The 24428-nt window shown below is 46.7% G+C and overlaps 1 protein-coding gene across 1 annotated transcript in view; it reads right to left on the bottom strand.

Annotated features, from left to right (window-relative positions):
• Window positions 1-3852: 3852 nt before the first annotated feature.
• Window positions 3853-24428, bottom strand: part of LOC134495683 (sacsin-like) — a 29715-nt gene continuing 9139 nt past the window's right edge. The window contains exons 4-8 of the mRNA XM_063301270.1: window positions 22723-22834; window positions 19311-19457; window positions 16590-18027; window positions 15873-15961; window positions 3853-14877 (exon numbers count right to left, since the gene is read on the bottom strand). Of these exons, the coding sequence (XP_063157340.1) occupies window positions 4142-14877; window positions 15873-15961; window positions 16590-18027; window positions 19311-19457; window positions 22723-22834 (12522 nt within the window). The 3' untranslated portion in view covers window positions 3853-4141. The remainder of the gene's footprint in view (window positions 14878-15872; window positions 15962-16589; window positions 18028-19310; window positions 19458-22722; window positions 22835-24428) is intronic.

The following is a 24428-nucleotide window of genomic DNA, read 5'->3' as shown; positions in this document are numbered from 1 at the left end:
TTGCTATGCTACTACTGTCTTGGATCCCAGAAGTGCCTGTTGCTCTGCCATTTCCTTGTAGAACTCCTGAAAGTCAGTCAATGAGTAAGAGATCTTATTGCTTGTTTGATTTGGTAACATATGGTTGACCACTAATGATCAGTAGAAGCAACCACTGGTATATCCATTTTCTCTGCTACCTCAACTTCACTTTCCATGAGCTCCATCATCTCTTGCAATTCAGCTGCCACTTTGCTCTGTTTTTCTGTGTTTGTCCTGGAGGCCAGCATCATTATGACTGATGCAGGGCAGATTCCCACCATGTGCCACCATAGGATTATGTGAAGGAGAGAAGCCATTATTCTCCTGGAAATCTGGGGTAAAGACAAGATACAGCAGGAGCTCATGTTGTCATCAAAACAGTAAGGGGTTTGAGCAGACAATGGCAGAACTGGGGCCAGAGGATATCCATTCTTAGTGATAGGGCATGGGACCAAAACAAAGGTGCTCCTGTCGGACTACAAGTGGGTGGTAGCCCACAACACTACATCCAAGAACAACCCCACAAGGATCATCCTCACAGAGCCTATTTTAGCATGAGCTGTACCACATCCCACACAGAGATGCCAGTCTCTCTCCAAACTGGGTGACATGTAGCATCCTACACCATAGCTACCCAAGGGAATGATCATAGCGAAAACCTATGTGGATGGCCACCCTTTCCAGTAATGGGATGATGCCAATGTGTCCACGGCCATACCATTAAGCAAGTCACCAAAGACACGGTGCTGGCATGCCAAATGGTTTTTCAATGTGAACTCCAATGTGCAGGACAAAGATGGGGATCAATCCTTATTAGTTCTTGTCGGGTATTGTGCTTATTTGAGCTTGTGCTGCACTGGTATCATTTAGGCTAGTAAGGCTAGTAAGTTGAGAAGCTACCACTGTAGAAAATCAGGAGATTGTTAGCACCTTTTCTAAATAAAAATTTTTATTAAAAAGCATAAGCTTTCATGAGCTGCAGCTCACTTCATAAGATGCATAGAGTGGCTGGCCTAAGCTTTAAATTGGGACAAGGAAGGGTAAGACAGGTTGGCTGTGTGCATGCAGGTTACATGAGAGGCAGATTACAAGTACCTTATCAATTAACAATTGTATTTAACACCCAATGTATTTGCTGAGACTTTCTGAGATTGCCTGAAACCTTTTGATATGAGTTTAGAATTTCTCTCCCAGTGGTACTGTTAGAATCCCACTGGGGCCAGTGGGTAGGCAGGGGCCTACCTCCGTGCTTCCAAAGGAGCTTGTAGAAGTCTGCTTTGACCCATTTAAATTTTGTGTGGACCTGTGGGCCATTCCACTCACAGCCTACTTTCCCTAGATCCTGGGCAACGTGATGGGAGATGAAGCAGGAAGTCAGCCAGCAATTGGCCACCACTGTGTCCACACAGTCCAACATAATTATTAGTTGCAGCATGACCTGACTTCATTGGACATCCAGAACATTCTAAAGCAAATAGGGGCCTTGGGAGCTCACAGCAACATAACTAGGAAGAACAATCCCTACAGCATGCAGTGTAACTTTGAATCTGTTGCTGTCAAAAGTACCACCTACTAAAGGATCAACGTTGGGTCAATGGCATGAACACAGAACACAGAACCAATTCAAAAGGTTTCTGTTGCACCAGTTAGCAGAGGCTTCATATGCAGCCAGTGACACTTGTGGTGAGGGAAGATTGCTCAACAACCACTCACACCCCTTGGCACAGTGTGAAGTTCTGATATCTGGAAGGGATGTCACAGTTGTTCCAGGTATGCATCAAGAGTAGAACTCAGGCACTTCCTACCATCTAGTGTCAGTACAGGATGCCAGCTCCAATACACAGCCATGCAGATCTGGCTGTATTCCATTAGTTGTACCTTTCATTGAATTAATAGCCTGATTCGTTCTGCCAATGTGCAATTGGTTGTAGTTCAGTCTAGGATTTCTTAAACCAATCTTAATTGTGTGCACTTGTTGTGAGTACACACTAAATAAAATTACTCGTACTACTACAAATTACTAATTACTATCATCCCTGGAACTCAGAAACCTCAGTTCTGTACTTCCGCTCATCTCTCAAAGTCCCAATTGCAAAACTAGAGTAAACTCCAACTGGGCCAAACAGGATTACACCTTTTCGCTCTGTTAGTTGATCCAAAATGGCTGGCACTCTTGTGCAAGAGTTCGAAATTCTGATCCTGAAATGCAAACCCTGCACTGTAGCCAAGTCAAGATGTGCAATAAACTACAGAATCTTCTTTCTGGGTGTATATAAAAACATATGTACACACATTCCTATAAATAGAGAACCAAAATATAAGACATTTTAGTACTTTCTCCCTAGTTTCCTATTTACAAAGAGTATCCTTGTGAAAGAGCATTAAGATATGGTATCTTTCATCTGAGACTAAAGCGATAATACTGTTCCTCTTCCTTTTTCTATTGCAATTAGAACCACACCTGACATTTCAAAAGAGCAGAAGGCTAGTTGTATTTTACCTTAATTACATTTAGTGTAAGCCCAGTGAAACCAATTCCATTTCAATAGGTCTGCTCAAAGTATGACAATCAACCGAGGAATGACAACCAGAGGGAAATCATGGGAGTATTTCTGAGTATATAAAGGCGGCTAACGATTAGAGATAAGTTTTCTGATGTTGAAAATAAATAATGCAGCTTTATTTTTAGTTCGTAGACACCATTTTCAAGGAGACAATCCATGTTGCTACAGGGGATTTATGGATAAGCCACATAAAAACATGAGCTGTAGGTCTAGAACAAATTTCTCAAACCTGGGGCCTTCCACATACCTTAGGCAACAATTCCCAGATTTGTCAGTGGGTGCAGTGTTAGGGAAAGATGTTTCTGACTTGTAAGAAAACCAGGCTTATAAACTACCCAGAAACTTACAAAACCACTTTTATGCAACTCTTAAATGGATGAATTCATGTCCTTGTATTGTTTCTATTTCTTCCAAACATGAAAGAGTTGCAAATTTGGACCAGAGATTAAATGAAATTAAGGAGCAGTATGACGATCTGTTCAGACACATTATGCAAAGACCAAGCTCTCTGGAAAAGGCTCTTATGCTGAGAAAGGTTGAAGGAAAGAGGATAACCAGCAACAAGGTGGATGGACTCAGTTACAGTGGCAATAGTACACCACTGGAAAACCTGAAGGACCAGATGAGGGACAGATCATGGGAAAAAATCTATTTCAACATGAAGAGTCAACACCAACTTGATGGCACACAAGCATTCAGTCATGACAATCTCAGTAAGCACATCCATTTGGAAAAACACTATTACTTCTAGTTGTTGAGGTACTGAGGATGACTGGTGGTTGATCTTAATGAATCAAATACCAAGATAAAGAGGAAATGAAACCTCTATCAGGGAGCCTATGTGTAATGGTTGCCTAATCCCAAATACTCAGTCTCACAAGCTCGGGCTTAAAGATAACTGATTTATTAAAGGAATAGTATGCAAATACAGAGAAAGCTGAGAATGAGCAAAAGCGCGCCAAATACAAACTTAAAAGCTTTGCCTGCAAGCTAATCCCGCCCCAAACACCCGTCAGTACGCACCCCCTCCCAGGTGCTAGGAACCGTTACACACGCCTGGGAAAGTAACCTTGAACAGCATCGCAAACCCAAACACACATTCCAAAGCTCCAAAACAACGGAGGGCGGAGGAATGGAAAAACCCCGAACGAGCGAAGGAACACGGAAAATAACTTGACATGTGAAACGTTACAATGTTAACAGAACATTGAAATGGGAAACATGACACTATGGCTCTTATAATAACAATTCCCTTTGCTCCCCTCCATAAATATATAACTAACTCTTTAATTACTTAACAAACTCAAGTTTATGAAAGCAACATATCAGAAGGAAATTAAAAAATGGAATAACTGTATTAAAGAATATGCATGCTGTCTTCACAGACGCCGTATTGTTTCACCATCTACAGAGAAAACAGGTTCTGGGAAGTTGTATTTTCCTTCTGAAGAGCTGTCTTTCTCATTTTGAAGCATCTATCTGCAGAATATCCTTACAGGTACTGCTGCATTATATACAAAATGGTCTCTCCCAACTTCTAATATCTACAGCTCTTTTCAGAGGCCAAGCCATCTCTTTACCATGGTTAGGATCTCCCCAGCTAACAATAGCACATCCTGCCCTTTGCAGGCAGAAAAGACCTCATTAGGAATGATGGGTAAAGCATGGTATTTGGGATACTGTGTTCTCTTGTCATCCACACCATGATTCCAGAGCACAGCTATCTTGTCAGGGAGCTTAGCCAACTCAGGTCCGTAAGATGCCACCTTGTCTGCTAGCTGTGCAAGAGAAAGGTTCCTCTCAAAGCATCCTCCCTGGCTGTACTCAACTGCTGTCAGAGTCTTCTCCATAGCCCGGAAAGTCATATACAGCAGCCATTCAGGGCTATTTCCAGCAATGCTGGCTGCGGCCTGCAGATCACATTCTGCTTGCCGGAGCCAACGCTTTGCCTCTAGGAAACGGTGCTTTGACAGTGACCTTGAAGAATTCGGTCCACGTCGATGATATGACCAGAAATCGTAAGTGTTGCGCCCACCGCCGCCTCCCGCAAACCCTTGGCTGGTAAATTCATAGTGCCTCTGTTGATGCTGGTGAGCTTGCTGATCCCATTCACTCCAACACTCTGAGAAACCTCTGCTACAGGAATGGCTACTGTTGGGTCCTCCACTGGAGCCATTTGAATTCACTCTGTTCTCCATTTCCTTGCTCTTTGCTTTAAGATACTTGAAGATTTCATTAGCAGAATCTTCTTGGCCAAGATTTTTATCTGGATGGTAACACAGATATAATCTTCTAAGGGCTTTCCTCCTCTCCTCCTCTGACAGTCTCCAAATTTGAGCTAGGCATGCGTCTATCTCTTTCTTGACCTTGCTCAGTGGCTGCTGGTGCCAATACGCATTAGTATCTGGCCTTACCGTTTGGGCAGCATCAGCGGAACTGACCGCCAGCATTACCATTTTATCTGAATCAGAGACTGGCGTACTTCTCTTGAAATGGTAAAGGTCATAAGCACTGACCTCTTCTTGCCGGCCTCCTCCCAAGTCAATACGGTATGTGCGTATTTGACCAGCACCACTCTTCTGTGACTCAAGAGCTTCAAGGACAACAGCATAAAGGTAATGCTCTTTGGGCTGAGAAGAATCCAGGAAACCCACATAATCTCCCTTCACAAAGGTATGCAGAATGTTCATATCCAGGCTGTCATACCATTCCTCGGGGATGTCCTCTCCTGGAGGAGGAAGGTCATAAGCATTTACGTTTGTCTGACAATGCATGGGCACTCTGTTTCTCTTTAGGACCTTAGCAATTTTTTTAGGTCCCTGGCAAACCAAAATCTCCCTGAGGATTCCCATGGCAAGTTCGTTAAGTCTTTCTCCCAAAAGCTTATTAACCTCAGTGGCTAGAATATTGGAAATATGTACTCCCTCTTGCAGATCCATGCTTTCCTGGTGAGTAAGATAAATCTTTGTCTTGTCATCTGGCGCTGTTGCAACATACACTGTCTTGACGTCCTGAGTTCCTTCTAAAATTTGCAAGTCGTAAGCCATTACAGTGCAGAGCTTTTCACAGCACACCACTTCCAGCTGATCTGGTGAGAAGAACCCATCACTCATGCATTCTATCTCCTGGGTTCTACTCTGCCATTTCAATAGTGCAATCAGAGCATTCTGGAATTCAAGAGAAACTAGAAGTTCTTTGAGATTATTCTGGAACTCACAGTGTTCCTGATAGGTGCAGAGTTTCAGAGAGGACTCTTCTAGCTGTTCTCCAACAATGTCATGGAAATACTTGGGGCGCAGGTTTTCAGGTAGCAAGCGCAGAAGTTTCCACTGCTTATACTTGTCCTCTGTTATGGAACATTCAGAGAGATTGACCAGAAAGTGAAATGTGCTTCTCAAGGCAAGGGGTTCTTGGCCAGATTGGTAGAAACTAAACACTAATGTGTTTGATGGATATAACTTCCCATCAGCACAAGGGAGATAAAGTTCCTGCAGCTCTGAGAAATCCACTGGCTTCTCTGCTTCTTCCAGTAGCTGGAAGAGAAACTGAGTAGCCCTCACCACTGTTTTAATGAGATTGGGTTGCAGTTTCACCCGCTCTGCAGTCTCTCCCTGAATCCTGGACAGAACACTGGCGTAATGATGGATGGTTGGCTCTTTTTGCACCCCAAATTTCTCAAAGATATCTATATAGGTACCTAACTTTGATGGCAGCATGTAGAGGTATGGCCGAAAGTCATTTTGGCATTTTAAGTAGACCACCACATTTTCCGCCTCAACTACTTCATTATCATCTGTCAGTATCACAGGAAGTCCTCTAAGGCAATTCACATCTATTTCTTCCTGGTCTGACAGGAACTTATACATGGATTTTAGAACTTTTGCCCGAGTTTCCTTAGTTTCTAGTGTATTGCAGGTTACTTGACATATGTTGCTCAGATTTTTCAAGACCATGTGGGTAGATACTGTGCATAACACTCCAAGGTTTTCGAGAACAGCCTTTTCTTCTTTCCCAACATATTCATTAAGAGAGAAAGCTACTGCTGAAGTCCAAAATAGTGCTACATTTTTTGTACTGTACAAAGAACCTTGGGGTGCCACTGGAGCGTTGCAAGGGACGTATGGCAAATGAAGGCAACAGAGTTTATCAGGGATGTCCTGTGGCACAAGGAAGCGGATCATGGACAATTTTTTCAGGAAGGAATTGGACAGTTCATCTTTTGGTCTGGAGAACAGATAACTCAAGAGTGCTCTACTCTTCTGTTGGACATTTTGGGAAGTGGCACCACTGCTCACTGCCTCTTGTTCAACTTGGGCTGCGCAGTTCAAAAAATCTGCCTCAGAAATCACCTTCTGCAAGCCCACATCCAATAAAAAATAGTACACGTCCCACTTTTTGCCTGGAAGCACTGAATCATAGAATTTCTCTGGTACAAATCGAGAGGCCAGTCCCAACACTTCAAAAATGTCCTTTTCTTCGTAGAAGTATGACGCAGGACGCAGCACATTCTTCTTATCTCGGATGAAGGCAAAAGACTGGAACACCGACACCACGTCTGCTTTCTGAGCCTTGTACTCTTCGGAATACTCAGACATGATGCTGAAGAGCAACCTCAAGGCCTCCAGTACTTGGGTCTCAGGAAGAGAGGGCATCCTAGGCAAAAGCTGCAGCATGAACTGTTGCAAATCATTCATTTCTCCAATACCCAAGCACTTGCTAATACTGCAATTCAGCGAGCTGTTCATCAGTAGAACAGTCCTTGCATCCATTTCATAAAGTTCCTTAAAGTTCTTAGAGAGATTTGGATTTTTGGATACCAGGCAATACACCTTCTGATATGAAACCAGCGACACGTATTTTCCTTGATACGTCTCAAACACAGGCAAAGCTTTCAGTTTCCTTAATAATGCTTGATTATTCTTCAACTTTTCCCGATCCTTACTGAGGAACCTCAAGAGTGAAGAATAATCCCATGACTCGAGTTTATTCCAGCATAGTCTACTGTGGGCAGACAGTTGCTCCAGAACTACAGTGGGGTCTTCTATCAACAGCAGCTGTGGCTCGATGCAGTATATAGTGAGCTTTGGAGGCAGCAGGGAATCATCTATTTTGGCAAAGCCCAGCTTATCAAGAATTTGACAAATTGGGCTTTTGCTGTTAGGCATGACTGTGCCAAGGGACTCAAGAGGAATCAACTCACTGGAACCACACAAAGGGAGCAAAGTGCATCCTTTGAAGAGGGAAATGAGTTTTGCAAATAGCTGGTTCATTTCCTCCTTAGTCTCAAGCACACAGACTTGATTTTCAAAGAACTTCCAGACTTCTCCTAACCAGATCTTTTGGCTATCATAGCCCCAGCTATCCAGTGTCAGCATCTCCTGGATGAAAGCCACAGATTCATCAAGAGTAAAATCCTTCAGGAACCCCATGTTTAATAGAAGCTGCTTGGTTTTCAGATTATTATTTGCACAGGCAGAAAAGCAGTGCTGATGCTGTGGGAACAACTTATAAGCACTGCCCTGATAGACAGGCTCCTGCCGGCTGAAACATCTCAGCATGTTATCTTGGGTCACCAGTAATGGAAGTCCTTCCACGTAGCTCACGTCATCAGAACACAATCTCTTGAGAGAGAAGTTTAGGAGAGCAAAGCAGTTGGAATGAAACTTTACAGGAGTTTGATTAAGTGGGCATGGTAAGGAGAAGTTGAGCAGACTTTTCAGGAAATGACAGAGGGATGGAGAATCAAGCATCAGTACATCCATTTCTGCCATGACAAATTGGTCATGTATCTCTTTTAGGAGTTCAAAGGCAGGGACCAAGCTCATACCCAGCTCCTGTAGAATGCACTCAAGAACATTATCCCGTATCATATTCTGCAGGAAATAGGGGCCTCTGGTAGAGTTTACTTTGGGTGCACTCCAACACACACTTACTTCTTCAATTCTATGGCCACTTTTGTACTCAATATTTTTCTGATATACTGGCAACAATGGAAGCTGGTCTTTATATACCAGTTTATACAGATGGGTCACTAGCTGCTGCCAGACTGGGGGTACATCCTTGGTCACAATTGGAAAATATTGGAAATACTTCAAAGCAAGTTGATCCTGGCATGTCTTCAGAGTGTGGAATCTCAATGGCACCTTCCCCAGGGTCTGACACAGCTTTTTAAGTAACTGGCCATATAAAGGGGCCAGAATAAATTGCATTAGTAAACTGTTCCATGTTGAATTGACATCTCCTTCACCACTGTCCTTCCGCAGGTCACGCCGAGCTGAATCCACAGCAAAGTTCCCGTTGACATGGATGGGAAGACCTGTCTTTCCTGGCAGAGGCAATGTGCAGAAAGCCCTCCCAGATGGTTCTCTATTAAGACAAGCAGCCACACCACCATATGGCAGTAGCACGCCCTCCGTGCCCTCTGTGCTGTCCATCCCAATTTGCCTACCAACCAACCAGATGCTGGGATCATTGAAGATATTTTTGTTGATCTTCATTTTGTAGAAGACTCTTACTGGCTTGCCCATATCCATGCCTCCTGCTGCAGCTGCCTGTTGCAAATGTTTCTGGTATTCTAGCCTTTCAAGCTCCCCTCCTTCAATTTCAACCCGCAGCAACTCCTTTGGTTTCCGATCTTTCTCGCTTATCACAGAGAAAACTACAGAGCGAATGTGATTGAGGAACATCACGAGGCACTCTGCATCTTCTTGAAGAGCCTCCAACATCTTTTCCATATCTAAGTCAGATACTGAATTCTGGCAAATAGGGGAGGCAGCCGCACCTGCAGGGGTACGCAGGGGCAACCGGAAAAGTGTACCTTGTTCCAGCTCAAACACATCAGGCAGAAAGGTGTCATAAACATCCAAAAAAGCATCTCTGAAATCTTTAGTGAGGTTGTACTTTGCCCCAGGTGAGACCACATCAGAGTCCGGGAGGTAACGCAACATGGGGTCAAAGACACATAGCATTCTATCCCCTGTAAGGAAAGCAGGGCAATCAGTCAAATGGAAAACAGTGTTGAATCCCAGACCATATTTTCCGATAGCATCCCGCCTTCCTCCTTTGCCACCACAGCCTAAGCGCTGGATGCCCTCAATGTCCCTCATCTGGAAGGTCCGGTCATTATACACGCAGAGGGCTGGACCTTGAAGAACGTTCCACTCGTCACTGAAAATACGCCGTGTTGGATGTTGGCGGCGATCCCAAAGGAAATGGATGACACTTGCCCCAGCATCATCAGCGTTCTGCAGCAGCTCTTTCAGCACATCCTGTGAAGAGGAATAGTCACAGAGGATGTTAGACAGGCGGGTACACAGGTCCTCCTTAGCTCCAAAATCTGTGGCCCAAGGCAAAAGCTTCTGGATCCGTCGCAGGGACAGGATGCGATGCTTTGTGGTCGATATGCCGCAGCGCACAGCAATTTCTCGTGGGATCATAGGATGGCAGGATGGTGTTCCACTCTCCTGTGGAAGCCATGGAGTGTCATCAAAAAGCAGCTTGGGCAATTTTCGTAGGACTTTGTCCTTGTCTGGGAAAAACATCTTCTGGGACAAGAAAGAATCCAGCTGTTGATTCTCTGGCAAAGCTCCAGCAAGCCCTACCGTGATCAACCTAAGTACGGTGTTCAGCTGCTCTACAGAAAGAGACTGTCCAGCTGCATCCTCAGCCAGGGTTTGCAGGACACAAGCATAATCATCCACACCAAACATGTCACGCAGGCCCACACACTTCCATAGATCCTTTTGCTGCTGGTACTCATCAGGCAATTGGAAGAGGTATGGAGAAGCATCAAAGGCCAGACTGTGTGCCACTTTACACACTGGCACAAAGCCAGCACCGACCAGGATGAAAAGGAACGTTTGTGCCCTTTGGGCTACCTCTACCATACTTTGATTGTTCCGAACCACTTCATTGAGAAAGGCATAGCAATTTTGTGCCATCTTAGCCAGCTCCTTCTTGGAGAAGGCATTGGAACAAAGGGATGCACTCTCCAGCTGCTTTAGCACTGTAGCTGCTGGTGGTTTGCGATCCAGTCCTAGGAATCCCATGACCTCCTTAGAGAGCTTGACACTTTCCCCAAGAGCTTCCTTGTCCAGGACTGGTTCGGTCAAATGCACCAAGGAACACAACTTGTGGTGGTAAACCTCACTGGGGCAGCAGATTTTGCACAAATTCCCAGGAAGTACTGCTGGTAAAAAGGGAATATCCCTAAACAAGACCTGGCTAGTATTTCTGGAACTTTCCTGGAGATGGTCATCAAGGAGATCCAAAATACATAAGACCCTCTGGCATGCTTTGTTGCGGTCCTGATGCCACAAAGCTGCCACAGTTCGGGCTCGGCTTATCAGTTCTTCCATTGCCACTCTACCTTTGGTCATGCCAAGATGTTCCAAGCGCAACAGCCTCTCTGGCTTCAGAAACCTTTCACCCATAGGGAAGCAGCCATCTTGAGGACTGTATAGAGGTGCAACGTGCCCCCCCGGGTGTACAAGGTCTTTAATAGTTTTCAGCATTTCATCTGGAGTAGCAGGAATGCAAGGAAGGGATTTCAGAAGCTCATTCACACTGGCATCGTTCATATCCAGGGCATGAAGAATCAGGGCATCACGATCAGGGACCGCAAGCTTAGTAAGATTGGGTAAAACCAGCTCCCGAAGAAACCGTGCCCAGTTGTAAGTGTTTAGCGCTGAGTTGTTTCTTGGGGTGCATGTTTTGAAGCTCATTTTCACCCAGCCTGGAAGAGAAACTGCAATCTGCGATTCTGGTAAGAGTAACGAGAAGGCTCTCGCTGCTATAGAACTCAGTTGCTTCTCACCAATGATATCATCATCCAGGATGCAAACACCATGAAGCGGGCCCCATTTTTGTCCATCAGAGAAGAGAACTGGCTGCTCCCCATTTACTCCATTGATTAGCGCTTGGTAGAAGGCTTTTGCTGCTTCATTGAAAGGATACTTGATACCATATACATCTGGCCAAAAATCATAGTACTTGTAGTCCTCCAGCAGCTCTTCTTTGTACATGTCTCGGAGCTGAGTTAGTGCCCCAAGCCACGCAGCAGTCACCGAATCGCGTAGGAGTGCTAGATTCCACTGGCCCTTTTCTGTAGTGTCCCAGAGTCCTTTGCGATTACTAAGCACAGCGAAGGCTGCTGTGAGATGCAATGGGAGGCCTGATTCAATGGGAAGAGGTAAGGAGCAAAAGATGCGGCCTTTAAAACCACATGTATCTGGGAGCCATCGTCCAACGGTGGTACTAGGGCGGAGCGGCAAGGCTACACTAGCAGAAGGAGGCAAGAAATGGATACCACTTTTTCTTCCCTTTCTGAACAGTTCCTTGGCTTCTCCATTAGCTGAGCATGAACGTAGCAGGAAATGGTGAGTAACCACAGCCGACTGCCACGTTGTTGTCAATCGTATAAGGGGAAAACCCACCTCATTCAGCACTTCTCTGTTTACTGTGGCCAGTGGCTGGGCACCTTCTGGAGAACTGGAATCCTTTGAGAGGTGGGACAGTGATACCTCCTGGACATTGTGTAGGAAAATCAGCAGATACTGGTACATCTCCTTGAAACCAGCTTCCAGCCCTTTGATTCGGCTGGGTCCAAATGGCTCAGGGCAGATCTGAGATACTTTCGCCTCCTGTTCGGTGCGGAAAGGCAAACGCATCAGAGTGCCTTGGTAGTTCTCCCCCAACTGACATCCAAAGATCCCTCTGAAGGGCCAAAATTGCTCTGGAAAGGCAGTGGCAACCTTGGAGGTCAAATTCAAACGGATGCCTGGTCGGGCTGAGCCACAGATATGCTTTTGGAGATGGGTGATATTGGGATCAAAGATGAGGATGGTGTGACCACTGAGAAGGAAAGGCACGTCAGTCATATGGTAGACAGTGCAGAAACCTAGGCCAAAACGACCAATCTTGTTTTCCTGGTGCTCCTTGGTAGCTGCACCTAACTGGGTGATGTTGGAGAAATCTGCCTCGGTAAACAGTGCATCATTCTGGGCCCAAAGAGCTGGGCCTTGGCAGGCAGCCATGCCAGGATCCAGAAGTCCTTCAGTAGTATGCTGCCGGAGGTCTATTAAGAAGCGGCAGGTCTGAGCACCAGCATCCTCAGCATTTTGCAGCAGTTCCTGAAACACATCGGAATCCTGGCTGTACTCACAAAGAATGTTACGGATCCGGACAGTGATGGGCTCTGAAGGTCCCCAAGCCTCACACAGTTCTAAGCCTGACAACCGGGCACTCAGCATTTCCACCCCGAGGCAAGCAGCTGTGGCAGGAGAAACAGCTTCATGCACCAAAATGGGTAGGTCCCCACCCAGATCAGTAAGACGGGAACGATCCATGTCACAATACAGTGCTGAACTGGCAGGGCGTAGAGCAAAACCAGCCAAACCTACAATCCGCACAGGTATAAGCATTTCCTCTTCCCCGTGGTAACCTAGTGTGCTGAGCCAGTCCAAGGCAGCTACAAAGAGAAGTAATTCAGCCTGCGTGCCCCCCTTTGGTCTGAAGTTGATTTGATGTGCCAACCTACGAAGGGCCTGGCATACATCTTCTTCTGTGGGTGACTGCTGGACACCCCATGCTGCAAAAAGCTGCCTGTACTGTTGGAAGTCCAGGGGCACTCGTGGTATCAGGAGTGCAAGGTCCAAGTCATTAGGATAGGATAGTACGACGTCTGCTGGCCATGAGAAGCCATTCCCATTCCACACTGAAGGGCATGCGGGTGGATGCTGGAAATCAGTGAGGTGCTGTTGCATGTGTTCATAGATACTATACAACTTTGCAGTTAACACTGGCATCTGTTGGGAGCAATAGGCTTGTGCCAGGCCAGCTAGGTTTTCCATCACCTTCTCTGGAGGAGGTGAGGATTCCAGACCCAATTTTTCTGCAGCTTGAGGACAAAAGGCATTTGTCAGTCCCATGACCAGTCCTACAAGACCTGCATACCTCTCTGAGCGAATCGACTCAGGTGCTAGGAAGATTCCAGCTGGCCCAAGCCTAGAATTGGTGGCAGGGACCCAAGGCAAGGACCTCAGCTGCTTCAGCTCCTCAGGAGATAAGTGTGACAGGAGAGGACTCCCATTGCAAACCTGGATAAGCGCCTGGGATTTGGCATTGGCTGTTGCCACTTCACTTAAACCCACTTCCTCTGCAGCAGTTATTGCATCTGCTGGAGAGACAGCACTAAGATCAGATTTCAGGCCCAGAATACGAAGGATTCGCAACACTGCTTGCTCTCGAAAGGGCCCTATGGGAAAGTGGCTCGGTTTTAATAAGGCCAGCAACGTGCAGTTCTCTGGGTCATAGAGACGACAGGGCTGGAACGATTCTGTTGATCCGCAATCCACAAATGGAAGATCACGGCATAAAGCTTGTAATTCTCGACTCTGGCTAAAGAGAGCATCTCCATTGTGCAATAACCACAACATGAGTTGCTTGGCGTTCTCAGCCTGATGGGCATACAACCCCTTCTTCATTGCTCGGACACACAGCAGGCATAGATCCAGCGTACCCAGAAGCTTTCCACGGATTTTGAAAAGCAAGCTTCGCTCAGCTTCATTGCGACATAAAAGCACGGGCTCTGGAGTCAAGAGATGTGTAGGCACTGGTGGGACCAAAGTCTTTTCTAAAGCCAAATGGTTCTGGGCTGAGACCAAGCCAGGCATGGAAGGTGGAAGGAGAGAAGGCATCTTGAAAAACAGCGGCAATTCAGCAAGGACTCTAATGTCTTTTTGAGAGAACGATGCACCTGTTGAGAGAAAAGCACTCAAACTTTCAATCTGGCAGGTCAACAGAGATGTCAGGCGGCTTGCCACATTTGCTACCCCCAGATGGGCAAAAGCTTGCAGGACATTGCTAGGTGTCGGTTCCAGAATGTATTCTTTCAGCTGGTGGTGGGACCAATTTGGCTCCCAGCTCTGGATCATGGTGCAGCCCAGCAGTTTCAGAATTCCAGCCACTGCATCTGGCAAGAATCGCCCATCATGCCTCTGGAACATGAGGGTGGGCTGAGGCAAAAGCCGGGCCAATTGAATGCCATTGAGAGAATTGCGCAGAGGAGTCAGTGGTATTACCGGGCATCCCTTGAACGGTTCCAGGGAAGAAGCATGGTGTGTCAGAAAAGTCCAGAAGGCAGAAAGCCACTCAAGGGGAGGTTGGCTGGGGTACACATTTGGGCTCCAAATAACAGGGACAGATTTGCTGCTTATCCAGTCTCTTGGGAGAGCTCCAGGAAGTTTCTGTTCAATGATGGCTTGATTCAAGGAGATCAGGTTTTTGAACAACCCTAGAGAGACACAGGGATCAAAAACCAATGTTAGCGCATCTCTGTTGGAGTTAAGTAGTTACTTACAGAAGTATTTTTGGGTCTGGGCTAAAGGCTGCATCACAGAGGTCTGCAAATAGTCTGAGATCACAGAATTGCTCCAGCTACTTGGAACTTTGGAGCTAATGATTCTAACAACAAAAAATGTATGTGTGGTTGGAGTGTAACACTAACACCAAAGAGATTTAGGTTCAAAACACCATTTGGTTGGGAAGCTCGCTTTCTGACTTGCAGGGAGTAGCATTATAACATGCAGAGGACGCTATGCCTGATCCAAGGCAGATCTGGCACTCTCACACACTTGAAGGATCTCTGAAGGCAGTTCGTTGCAACAAGTCAAAATGTCGAGCTCGCTTTACAACTGCCAAAAAGGTCTTTTTCCTTCCTTCAGGAGGACATTGCGTTTGCCCTTTGTTTTCTACTGGAAGAGAATCCTGAATCCTGGGAGAATGAATCCTCATCATACCCTCTGCCTCGCAAAACCATGAATTAAAAACAGCAAGGAGGAGAACGACATCCTGCTTTCAACTGCACCAGCCAGTCACATATATCCTATGCTGGGCAGCCATTGCAATGTGGAAAGGCTCCTGGTCATTCTCCTAGGGCACAGTATCCTCCAGTCTGTCTGTCTCACAGGGCAGCTGGCTGCCTTGTGTCCACATGGATATGCTAAGAACTAGTAATATTGTTGTCCTTCAGATATACTCAATCAACTCCATCCTCTCCAACCAATATCCAACTGAGATGGTGGGAGTTGCAGTCAACTGGATAAGGCTGTACCCAACCACCCTGTAATGGGCTGTGAGAATTACCTTGAGGACCAGGAAGAAGAGCCACTATGAAGACAGCGGTATTGTTTTAGTTGCGGCTCTTCTTCCTGTTCCTCAAGGTTATTCTCACAGCCCAGATCACGCCCACGCCTGAGAGGCACACATAACGGAAAGGTAACAACTTACTTTTTTTGGCAATTGTTTGCAAATGGTTCAGCAGCACAGGGTTTAGGTCTTTGGGCAGAAATTGGTGAGCCAAACTAGGCAAAAGAATTCTGCAAAACCAAGAGAAATGGGACCCATGAAGGAAGTGGGACCTATGCATTTCAAGGCTGTAAATACTACACAGGCTCATAAACCATTAAGGCAATCTGGTTTATTTACCTAACTGGCAAGGTTAATCCTTGCCACCTGCTTTAACTGCCACCCCCTGGATGATGTCTATTGTCCTGGATGGTATCTTCATCTTTTTCTAGGCAAACAGGTGCATTTTCCAATGGCTGCAACAAGCCAGCTTTTTAAGTATCCTATCTGGGCTATCTGGGGCTTAGCAGCACACTTACAAACTAAAAAGTGATGCAACTGTGTTCTACAGCTTCCCATTTAATTTTCTTTGCCTAGAACATAAGCTATCATAGGAAATAACAGTGCATTCACTAAAAGATTTGAAGTTTGTCACCTCTAAATGCCTCTCTTCACACTGAGCTACAGCTGCTCTAGAACAAATGAGTAAAGTTCTGCTACTGTTCATTCTTAAAACATTTTGAACTTCTGGTGTTAAATCTGATTCATGTCTGACTTGATTCAGGTAATCAAATCAGGAACTACAGTGTACTGAAGGAGGAAGAATAGGAAGAGAGAATTAAGACTATTTGGGGGGTAGCACAGAGGGAGGCTGCTCACCTGGGGAAGTCGGGAGTCTCAACAAACACAGTGTCTCCAGAATCTCCAAAGCAGGTGTAGTGCCCATTGGCTGTTGGAAGCAGTGGCAGGTCCTTCAGTTCCAGGTAACATCCATCCTCAGCCAAATATTCCAGCAGCAATCTTTTCTCAGACACAGCGAGCCCATTCCAGACTTTGGCAGCTCTTCGCAGAGTCCCTCCCACAAACTTGGCTGTGGCCTCCTGCACTGCTGTTCCACCCAATACCAAGGCTTGACGTACATGGGGAGGGGCAGCTGCCAGCGGTGATCCCGCCAAAAGGAGAGCCTTCTCCAGCACCAGACCTATAGGCTTATCCAAGACTGGCTTTGGCAAAAGGATGGCTTCAGAAGGATAGAGCAAGCGAGGGTCCCCTTCTCCAACCCTCACCAAGAGTTTCATGTTCCTTAATCTCTGGCATATTTGAGTTACTAAAGGCTTGTACCGGAGTTGCTGGCTATGATCTGGGTCTGGCCACGCCCCATATGGGTCACCCGGATAGGAAGAGGCCAGCACCACCATCTGGCAATAAGTAACAGGCAGTATCTCCTCCATAAGTAAGTGGTTCCAACGGCCATCAGCCCCCCGTGCCTGGGAGCCCTCTTCAGACCACTGCACGTGCCTTCTGTCATCGGTGAGTTGAAAAGGAGCACTGAGGTGTAGTGGCAACCCAGTGATGTTTTCCTCTGTGGCTGGGAGAGGTAAGACGCAGCTAAGGCGGCCAGCACATCTGTCTTGCAAACAGTAGGCCAAGGATAATGCTGGTCTGGATCTCACCTTCTCGGCAAGATCCCACAGTCCTGGGAAGGCAACTTTTTTTGCTTCTGCTGACAACATGAGCCACTCACAGCTGGTGGCTTTACCAATCCCAGTGCCTTGCAGAGCAAGGGTTTTGATGCAGGCATTCATCTCCAACATGGCACCAAGACTATCATCAGCAAACATCTCCGAGTTCCTTCTGTTTCTACCATGGTTCAGGGTAGCCTTTGGCATGTCTTGAAGAGCATTTGACTCAGAAAATGGACAAGTTGAGACCTCAGCCTTCAGCAGCTCATTGACGGCACCATTGGACCCAACGAGGCCCAGGGTCAGCTTCCGGATGTTCCTGAGAAACAGCAAGCTAATGGGGGCATCATTTAAGAACACATGCAGCAGCTGCTGCACCCGTTTCAGACTGTAGAGGTTGTCTGAGATCTTGGAGGGGCTCTGCCGAATAGGAAAGCGAAAGAGGGTGCCAGGGAAGTAGCCCTTGACTGCTGGGCAAGGTTTGCCAAGTGATTTCAGTGTTGCCCAGAACGGCTGGAATTGATCAGAGGCCTCCTCCCATTCCTCTATACTCCATAGCTGGCCTCCTTCCTCTAATGCTGCTTGCTGTGTGTCCAGCACTCCCAAAAATTCGCCAGACAGAATTGATGGAAAATCTGGAGGATGAGAAGGAAAGAAATGTAACTTCACAAACATGGGACAGACACTCCTACTTCAATTACTTTCCCTCTTATTGCAATCTGTATTAGTAGGTGGTAGCAACTGCCCTGTTGTTTAACCTGGAACCTAACAGTGTTGTATCTGATTAATACTTGGACTGAAGACCACCCGGGAGTATTAACGTAGGCTAGATAACTAGGCATTGTAACCTGTGAGGAGTCAAGTGATTGCAGCAGGACAAAATTATATAAAACAAAGTTGAAAATGGCAGGAAAGGGCAAAGGCCAACCATCATTGGATCATTGCTAAGAAAACAGCATATTTTATTTATTTATTTAAATTTATTTAAATTTATATCACCGCCCATCTCCCCCAACAGGGGACTCTGGGTGGTTTACACTAAAAGTAATAAGAAGAATATAAAAGCCTAAATTACAATCTAAAAGCACAAATAAGATAATAAATATAAAATTAATATAAAATCCAAGATGAGATAAAATCAAAATTAATAAGGGGTGCTATGGCACATATGCACTCCCTAGAGTTGAATTTCACTCTAGGGCAGTGTTTCTCAACCTCAGCAACTTTAAACCGTGTGGACTTCAACTCCCAGAATTCCCCAGCAAGCATGTAGGGTGTCTGCTGTAGGGTGTCTTCACTCTACTGGATGCACACATATCACATTAGGTCCTAACAGCTAGCAAATCAGATTATTTGCTAGCTGTTAGGACCTAATGCCTCGCGCAAACCTTATTGCACTAAACTGTGGCTATTTCATTCACAGTAAGCTACAATTGGCTTGTTGTTGTTGTTTATTTGTTTAGTCGCTTCCGACTCTTCGTGACTTCATGGACCAGCCCACGCCAGAGCTTCCTGTCGGTCGTCAACACCCCCAGCTCCCCCAGGGACGAGTCCGTCACCTCTAGAATATACAATTGGCTGGATTTGCACAATTCAATAAATCATAAATCACAGTTTATAAATCAGACAGCACAATGTGATTTGTCTGGTTTTGACTTAATGCAATGTGTGAACCTAAATGTTAGGGCACTTTTGACAAAAAAAAAACAAAACACCCCATCCTTATCTGAAATACCGGGTATGACTCTTGCTGGATTTTATATACAGTATTCAAAGCACAGAACTGCATTTTCTCAAAAACCTTAAGAATTATTGCAGTGGTGGTAGAAGGGGAAACTATGCACAGGAAATGCTTTCAGAAATGTCCCCGTTTTGAAATTTGCCCTTTCCTAAATCAAAGCCATGCAGAGCTACTCACCGGTAATATGGTAGACTGAATTAAAGCCTAAGCCAAATTGACCAACAGTAGATGGATCGTCTTCCTTATGACTGATACCAGGACTTCTGATCCCCTCCCAGTCATCCTCAGAGAAAATGCCATTATTGTAGGCCAGAAGTGCAGGTCCTATGAGAGAGAAACATGGACTTATATATACAGGTAGTCCTCACTTAACAACCATTCGTTTAGTGATGGTTCGGACTTAACAACAGTGCTGAAAAAACCAACTTACAACTAGTCCTCACACTTATGACTGTTGCAGCATCCCCACAGTCATGTGATCACAATTTGGGCAGCTGGCAACCAGTTCACATTTATGACTGTTACAGCATCCTGTGATCACACGATTGCCATTTTTGACCTTCCTGGCCAGCTTCTGGCAAGCAAAATCAATGGGAAACTGCGTGATTCGCTTAATGACCACGTGATTCACTTAACACCCGTGGTGATTCGCTTAACACCCACTGCAAAAAATTGGGTAGGATTCACTTAATGACTGTTTCGCTTAGCAACCAAAATCCCAGTCCCAATTGTGGTCGTTAAGCAAGGACTACCTGTATTCCTTTTTTTACATGATTGCTTGTAACATTCCTCCTGCAAAGGACATTTTCCCAGCCCACCTTTGCCACTCCCTGGTCCCTCTGCCCCATGCACTCCTCTTCACTTCTGCCAACCCCTGAATGCTGGGAGTCTGCAGGGAATACCATGGGTCAGTCAGTGCTCCCGCCAACCAATCACAGGAGGACACAAACTGTCATTCAGTCAAGGCTCCACCCCTGAACTACAGCAGCTCCTGGAATAACAAGCCCCCCCTAACTGCTGCTGCACACATAGGATGTGCTACGTTCAACCATTTTGCAAAAGTTCTGAGTGGTTGCTGTGAGGAGGCGGCTGCCTAGCTGCAAATACATTATTTTTCCTGCCTATAAATTCCCAGATAGCTGAGATGATACAACCACACACTTCTGTAGCCTGGTGGTATCTTGTCAGCCCTTTGAGGCAGGACAGGTCAAGAAATAGGGCAGCAATTTTAGGAATGTTCTTTATTGTAATGAGGTAGAATGACAGACGCTTGAAAGCTTATCCAAGTTTCTCTCTGTCCCCTCTTATACTAAACAACATCAAGGCGTAGTTATTTTGAGCTTCTTTCTACATTCCCCTTTTCCTCAGGACTTGAAATCTTTTCTGTTCTTCCTCATGCCCAAGGTCAACCCTACATTCCATTACATATCCCCACAGCCGCAACCATGGTTTTAGGTTGTAGCGCAGCGCCTCAGGGCAGGGCCACAACTGGTGGGGCGCCAAAATAAGCGCTGGTGGGGCGCCAAAATGGGTGCGGAATCCATGTTTGCCCCGGGTGACAGAGACCCTAGCTGCGGCCCTGCCTCAGTGACTCTGTCCTCACAAACAATTACAAGGATCAAAGGCTGGGAAGGAGAAGAAAAAACATGCAGTGCCAATACAGGTAGTCCTCACTTAATTGGGCCCAGAATTTCTGTCACTAAGCGAGGCAGCCATAACATGCACCGTCATGTGACTGGGCCACTTAGCGACAGCAGTTCTCGCAGTCCCCAGCTGCCATTATTAAGCGAGGACGTGTGGGTTGTTAAGCAAGGACCTCATGTGACCATGACTTCCTGCCATCGACTTTGCTTGTGGGAAGCCGGCAGGGAAGGTTGCAAATCACATGACCATGGGATGCTGCAACGGTCAGAAATCCAGGCCAGTTGCCAAGCTCCTGGATCACAATCGTGTGACCACAGGGCGCTGCAACGTCCAAACTTTGAGGACCGGTCGTAAGTACCACTCATTAAGCGCCATCGTAAGTTCAAACAGTCGCTGAATGAGTGGATGTTAAGCAAGGACTACCTATATCAGAACTGGATTCATGGACCCAACCTATTAACTCAGGGTTACAGTTAGTCTCCAACAGCCCCATTCTGCAGTCCTGCTGCTAAAGCTATGGGCAGCTTTTTTGTGGGGCTACCTGCTGCAGACCTACTTCCATCCCCCTGGAAAGTGATACAGGGAACAGTAGCTCTTCAGCTACCTCTACATTGGGTGTGGGGGTGCTGGTCTTTTTGGTGCCGGACCAAACCCCCTGCTTCCCCATTTTTTCCTCCACATAGGGGAAAACGGCTCCTTTGTGGCCAGTTCTCTGATCCCATGGAGTGACCACTCTGTGGAAATGGAAAACTGACCATGAACAGCAGGAGGAGTGAGGAGAATGGTTTCTTTGGTGCTAGACCTCTGCATCTGAGGAGAGAACCCCTATTTTGCTTCACTGCATAGGCAGAATATGGGTTGGAGGTTTGGAAAATATGGTTTGGGATAAATACGCTTTAAGCCAGCCTACTTTTCTGCCAGCTCCTGCACTGCATAACTACTCTAACCTGCTGCCATGTGGCAGTGTTCTAGGAGGATTTACTGACACGGCTACTTATGAAGCCAGTGTTCGGAGGGTAGAGTAAAGAAAGTGTTCCTGCCAGTAGAAAAACCACCTACTCCCCAAACTCCCTTGAGCTGCAGTGATGCAAATCACAAAACTAGCGTTTCAGCATTTGAGGTGTGAATAGGAAAAAAAATCTGTTTGTCTGCCCAAGAGCAACATGGAAATATCTCAGTGCTGCATCAATGCCAGATTGGCACCGGGGCTGCAGAAGGACGGGCCCAAAGCAAGAACAACAGCCACTAGTAAATAAATGCTCAGTCCATTTTACAAGCTGAAGGTATGTTTGATCTAAGGTCAAACATACTGAGGTCACCAAAGCTTATTTGGACATAGGTTATACACAGCATTAGTAGAGCCAGCCGGTTAAGGAGACAATGGCAAATGTCTTCTGAAAAAATATTGCTGAGAAAACTGCAGAGACCTGTCCATGTAGTGCCAGGAGTCAAGGGGGTGGGGTGGGGAACATAATGGGGTAATCCAAGGCATCTTAAATTAGGGATGTCCATTCTGTGAAGAACCTGACAAAAATAACCCAAGAAATCCAATCTAGGAATTCAGCATTCTCATGTGAGAACTTAGTTGGGGCTTTTAAAACCTTCCTTTAATTTCTTTATCTATAAGAAGGGGGGTAACATCAAATTAAATGTGCAACAGGCCCTGCTGCCTGCAAAGTTTGGGGGCCGCTGCCATCCGATGTACACCTAACAGAAATGGAAGACTGTTCCTTAAATCCCACAATAACAGTCTCTCTCTGCTACAGGATACCAAGTTTTCCTTCTATCAGTTAAATATGGATCATGGGCATTTGTGGCAGGATTTTGCATCCCAAGCAACACAACACAGATCTCCACAATCAGGACCCCACACCACACTTGGCAACTGGAATTATTTCTCGGTTAAGCTAACAGCTTCCAGCCCTCCATAGGTTCTGCTCTATACCTTGGGTGCTTGCCAGTCCATCAGAGAAAAGGCTGTGTGTTCCAAAACTCCGTTTATCATAGAGTAAAATCACCTCTTCAGCACCTGCATCGTCTGCATTCTGGATCAGCTCCTTCAGGAAGAATCAGAGAACAGATTCAGGTAGAAACCGAAGCCAGTAAACATTAAGCTGTGTCATTACGTATACACCATCCCTTTAAAACTCATCTGATGTGAAGCGCTAGGCATCCCTCCCCACTCTCCTAAAGGGTCCCAGAACTTCCCTTCCACGCTTTCTCATATATACTGTGTGTGTGTGTAGTTGTCATGCGCTGCCTACCTCTGAATAACGTTCAGACGCTGGTTTGCAAATCAGGTTCTGGTTTATTTCAGGGCAGGTACAACGTTGGTAGAAAAAAGCTGAGAGTGACAGGAGCGCGCCGGTGCGGGGTTTAAATACCCCGCGCCGGTCAGCGCCCCCTCGCTCACGGTCACGTCACCCCCCTTTGTCCCATGCGTTGCCCTGCCATTGGTTGAGGGTTTCCAGGATCGCCCATCCTCAGGTTTCCGTTCTTCTGCTGATTGCTTTCAGCTGGGCGATCCCCGTTGTATTGCCGCTGATGGCTTGGGTGGCTCCGTGATTCGTTTAGCTATTGTTTGTTAGCCGTTAGTCGTTGTGGGTTGATGGCTACTTAACTTGTGCCCCTTCACTTATTTCCTTGTCATTGTCATGAGTGCCATTGCGCTGATGACTTTAGCTCAACGGCACTCATGACATACTGCCCCCTTTTCGAATAGTGTTCTCCCCCGGTTTTCTTGGTTTTCCCCGTGGAGCTGTCAAAACGCCACATTTTTTTTTTTTTTTTTTTCAAAGTTCCCGCCGGAGTAGTTGTCGCCCCTCCCTTTGCTCCTCCCTCTACCACGTGCCTTCCCAGGGTGTGTCCATGGTGCGCATGCTCGGGTTCTGACCTGGCGTGCGCATGCTCCAACCACACCCTGTTTGTTTGGCTCAGTTCGGCGAGGCGAGAGGCGTGGCTGGTCGGGTGCTGCTCAGCTCCAGGTAGGGCCCTTCTTTTCTTATTTAGAGTGCGTCGCCTTTGTTGTGTCTCCTGGGCGTTGCCCCCAGGTTGCCCTGTTGACTTGCTTGCCACTCCCCCGCGGCCAGGGGGCGGGGGGAGGGTGCTGGCGATCGTTTGTCACCACCCCGTGGGCCCGGGGCGGGGGGAGTGAGTCCCGGGGGGGGGAAGGTCCACCCAAGTCGCGGGCTTGGGGGGGGCCCTTTCCCTTGGGGCACGGGAGGCGGGGGGGGGCCTGCGGGGGGGGGGGTTGGTTTTGCTGACCTTGATTGCGGTTTGTCGGGGTATGCCCTGTGAAATGCTCTGGTCAGGTCAGGCGCGTTAACGTTGTGCGCCGCCACCCATTCCGGGTGGGGGAAGTGTTTCCACCTGACCAGATAGTGTAGAGTTCCTCGTTGCTTGCGGGAGTCGAGGATGTCCCTGATCTCGAAGTGGTGTTGCCCGTCGATCATTAGCGGTGCGGGCTGTGGCGTGCTTGGGTGCCATCGGGAGGTGGTTGCCGGTTTTAGGAGGCTGGTATGGAACACCGGGTGGAGTCTCCGGAGGTTGTGTGGCAGGTCCAGGCGTATTGCTACCGGGTTCACTATTTGCGTGACTCGGAACGGCCCGATGTACTTAGGCCCCAGTTTTTTCGAGGGTTGGGTTGACTTT

Source organism: Candoia aspera, chromosome 4 (genome assembly GCF_035149785.1).
Source record: "Candoia aspera isolate rCanAsp1 chromosome 4, rCanAsp1.hap2, whole genome shotgun sequence".
NCBI lineage: Eukaryota > Metazoa > Chordata > Lepidosauria > Squamata > Boidae > Candoia > Candoia aspera.
This window is presented reverse-complemented; position numbering and strand designations above follow the sequence as displayed.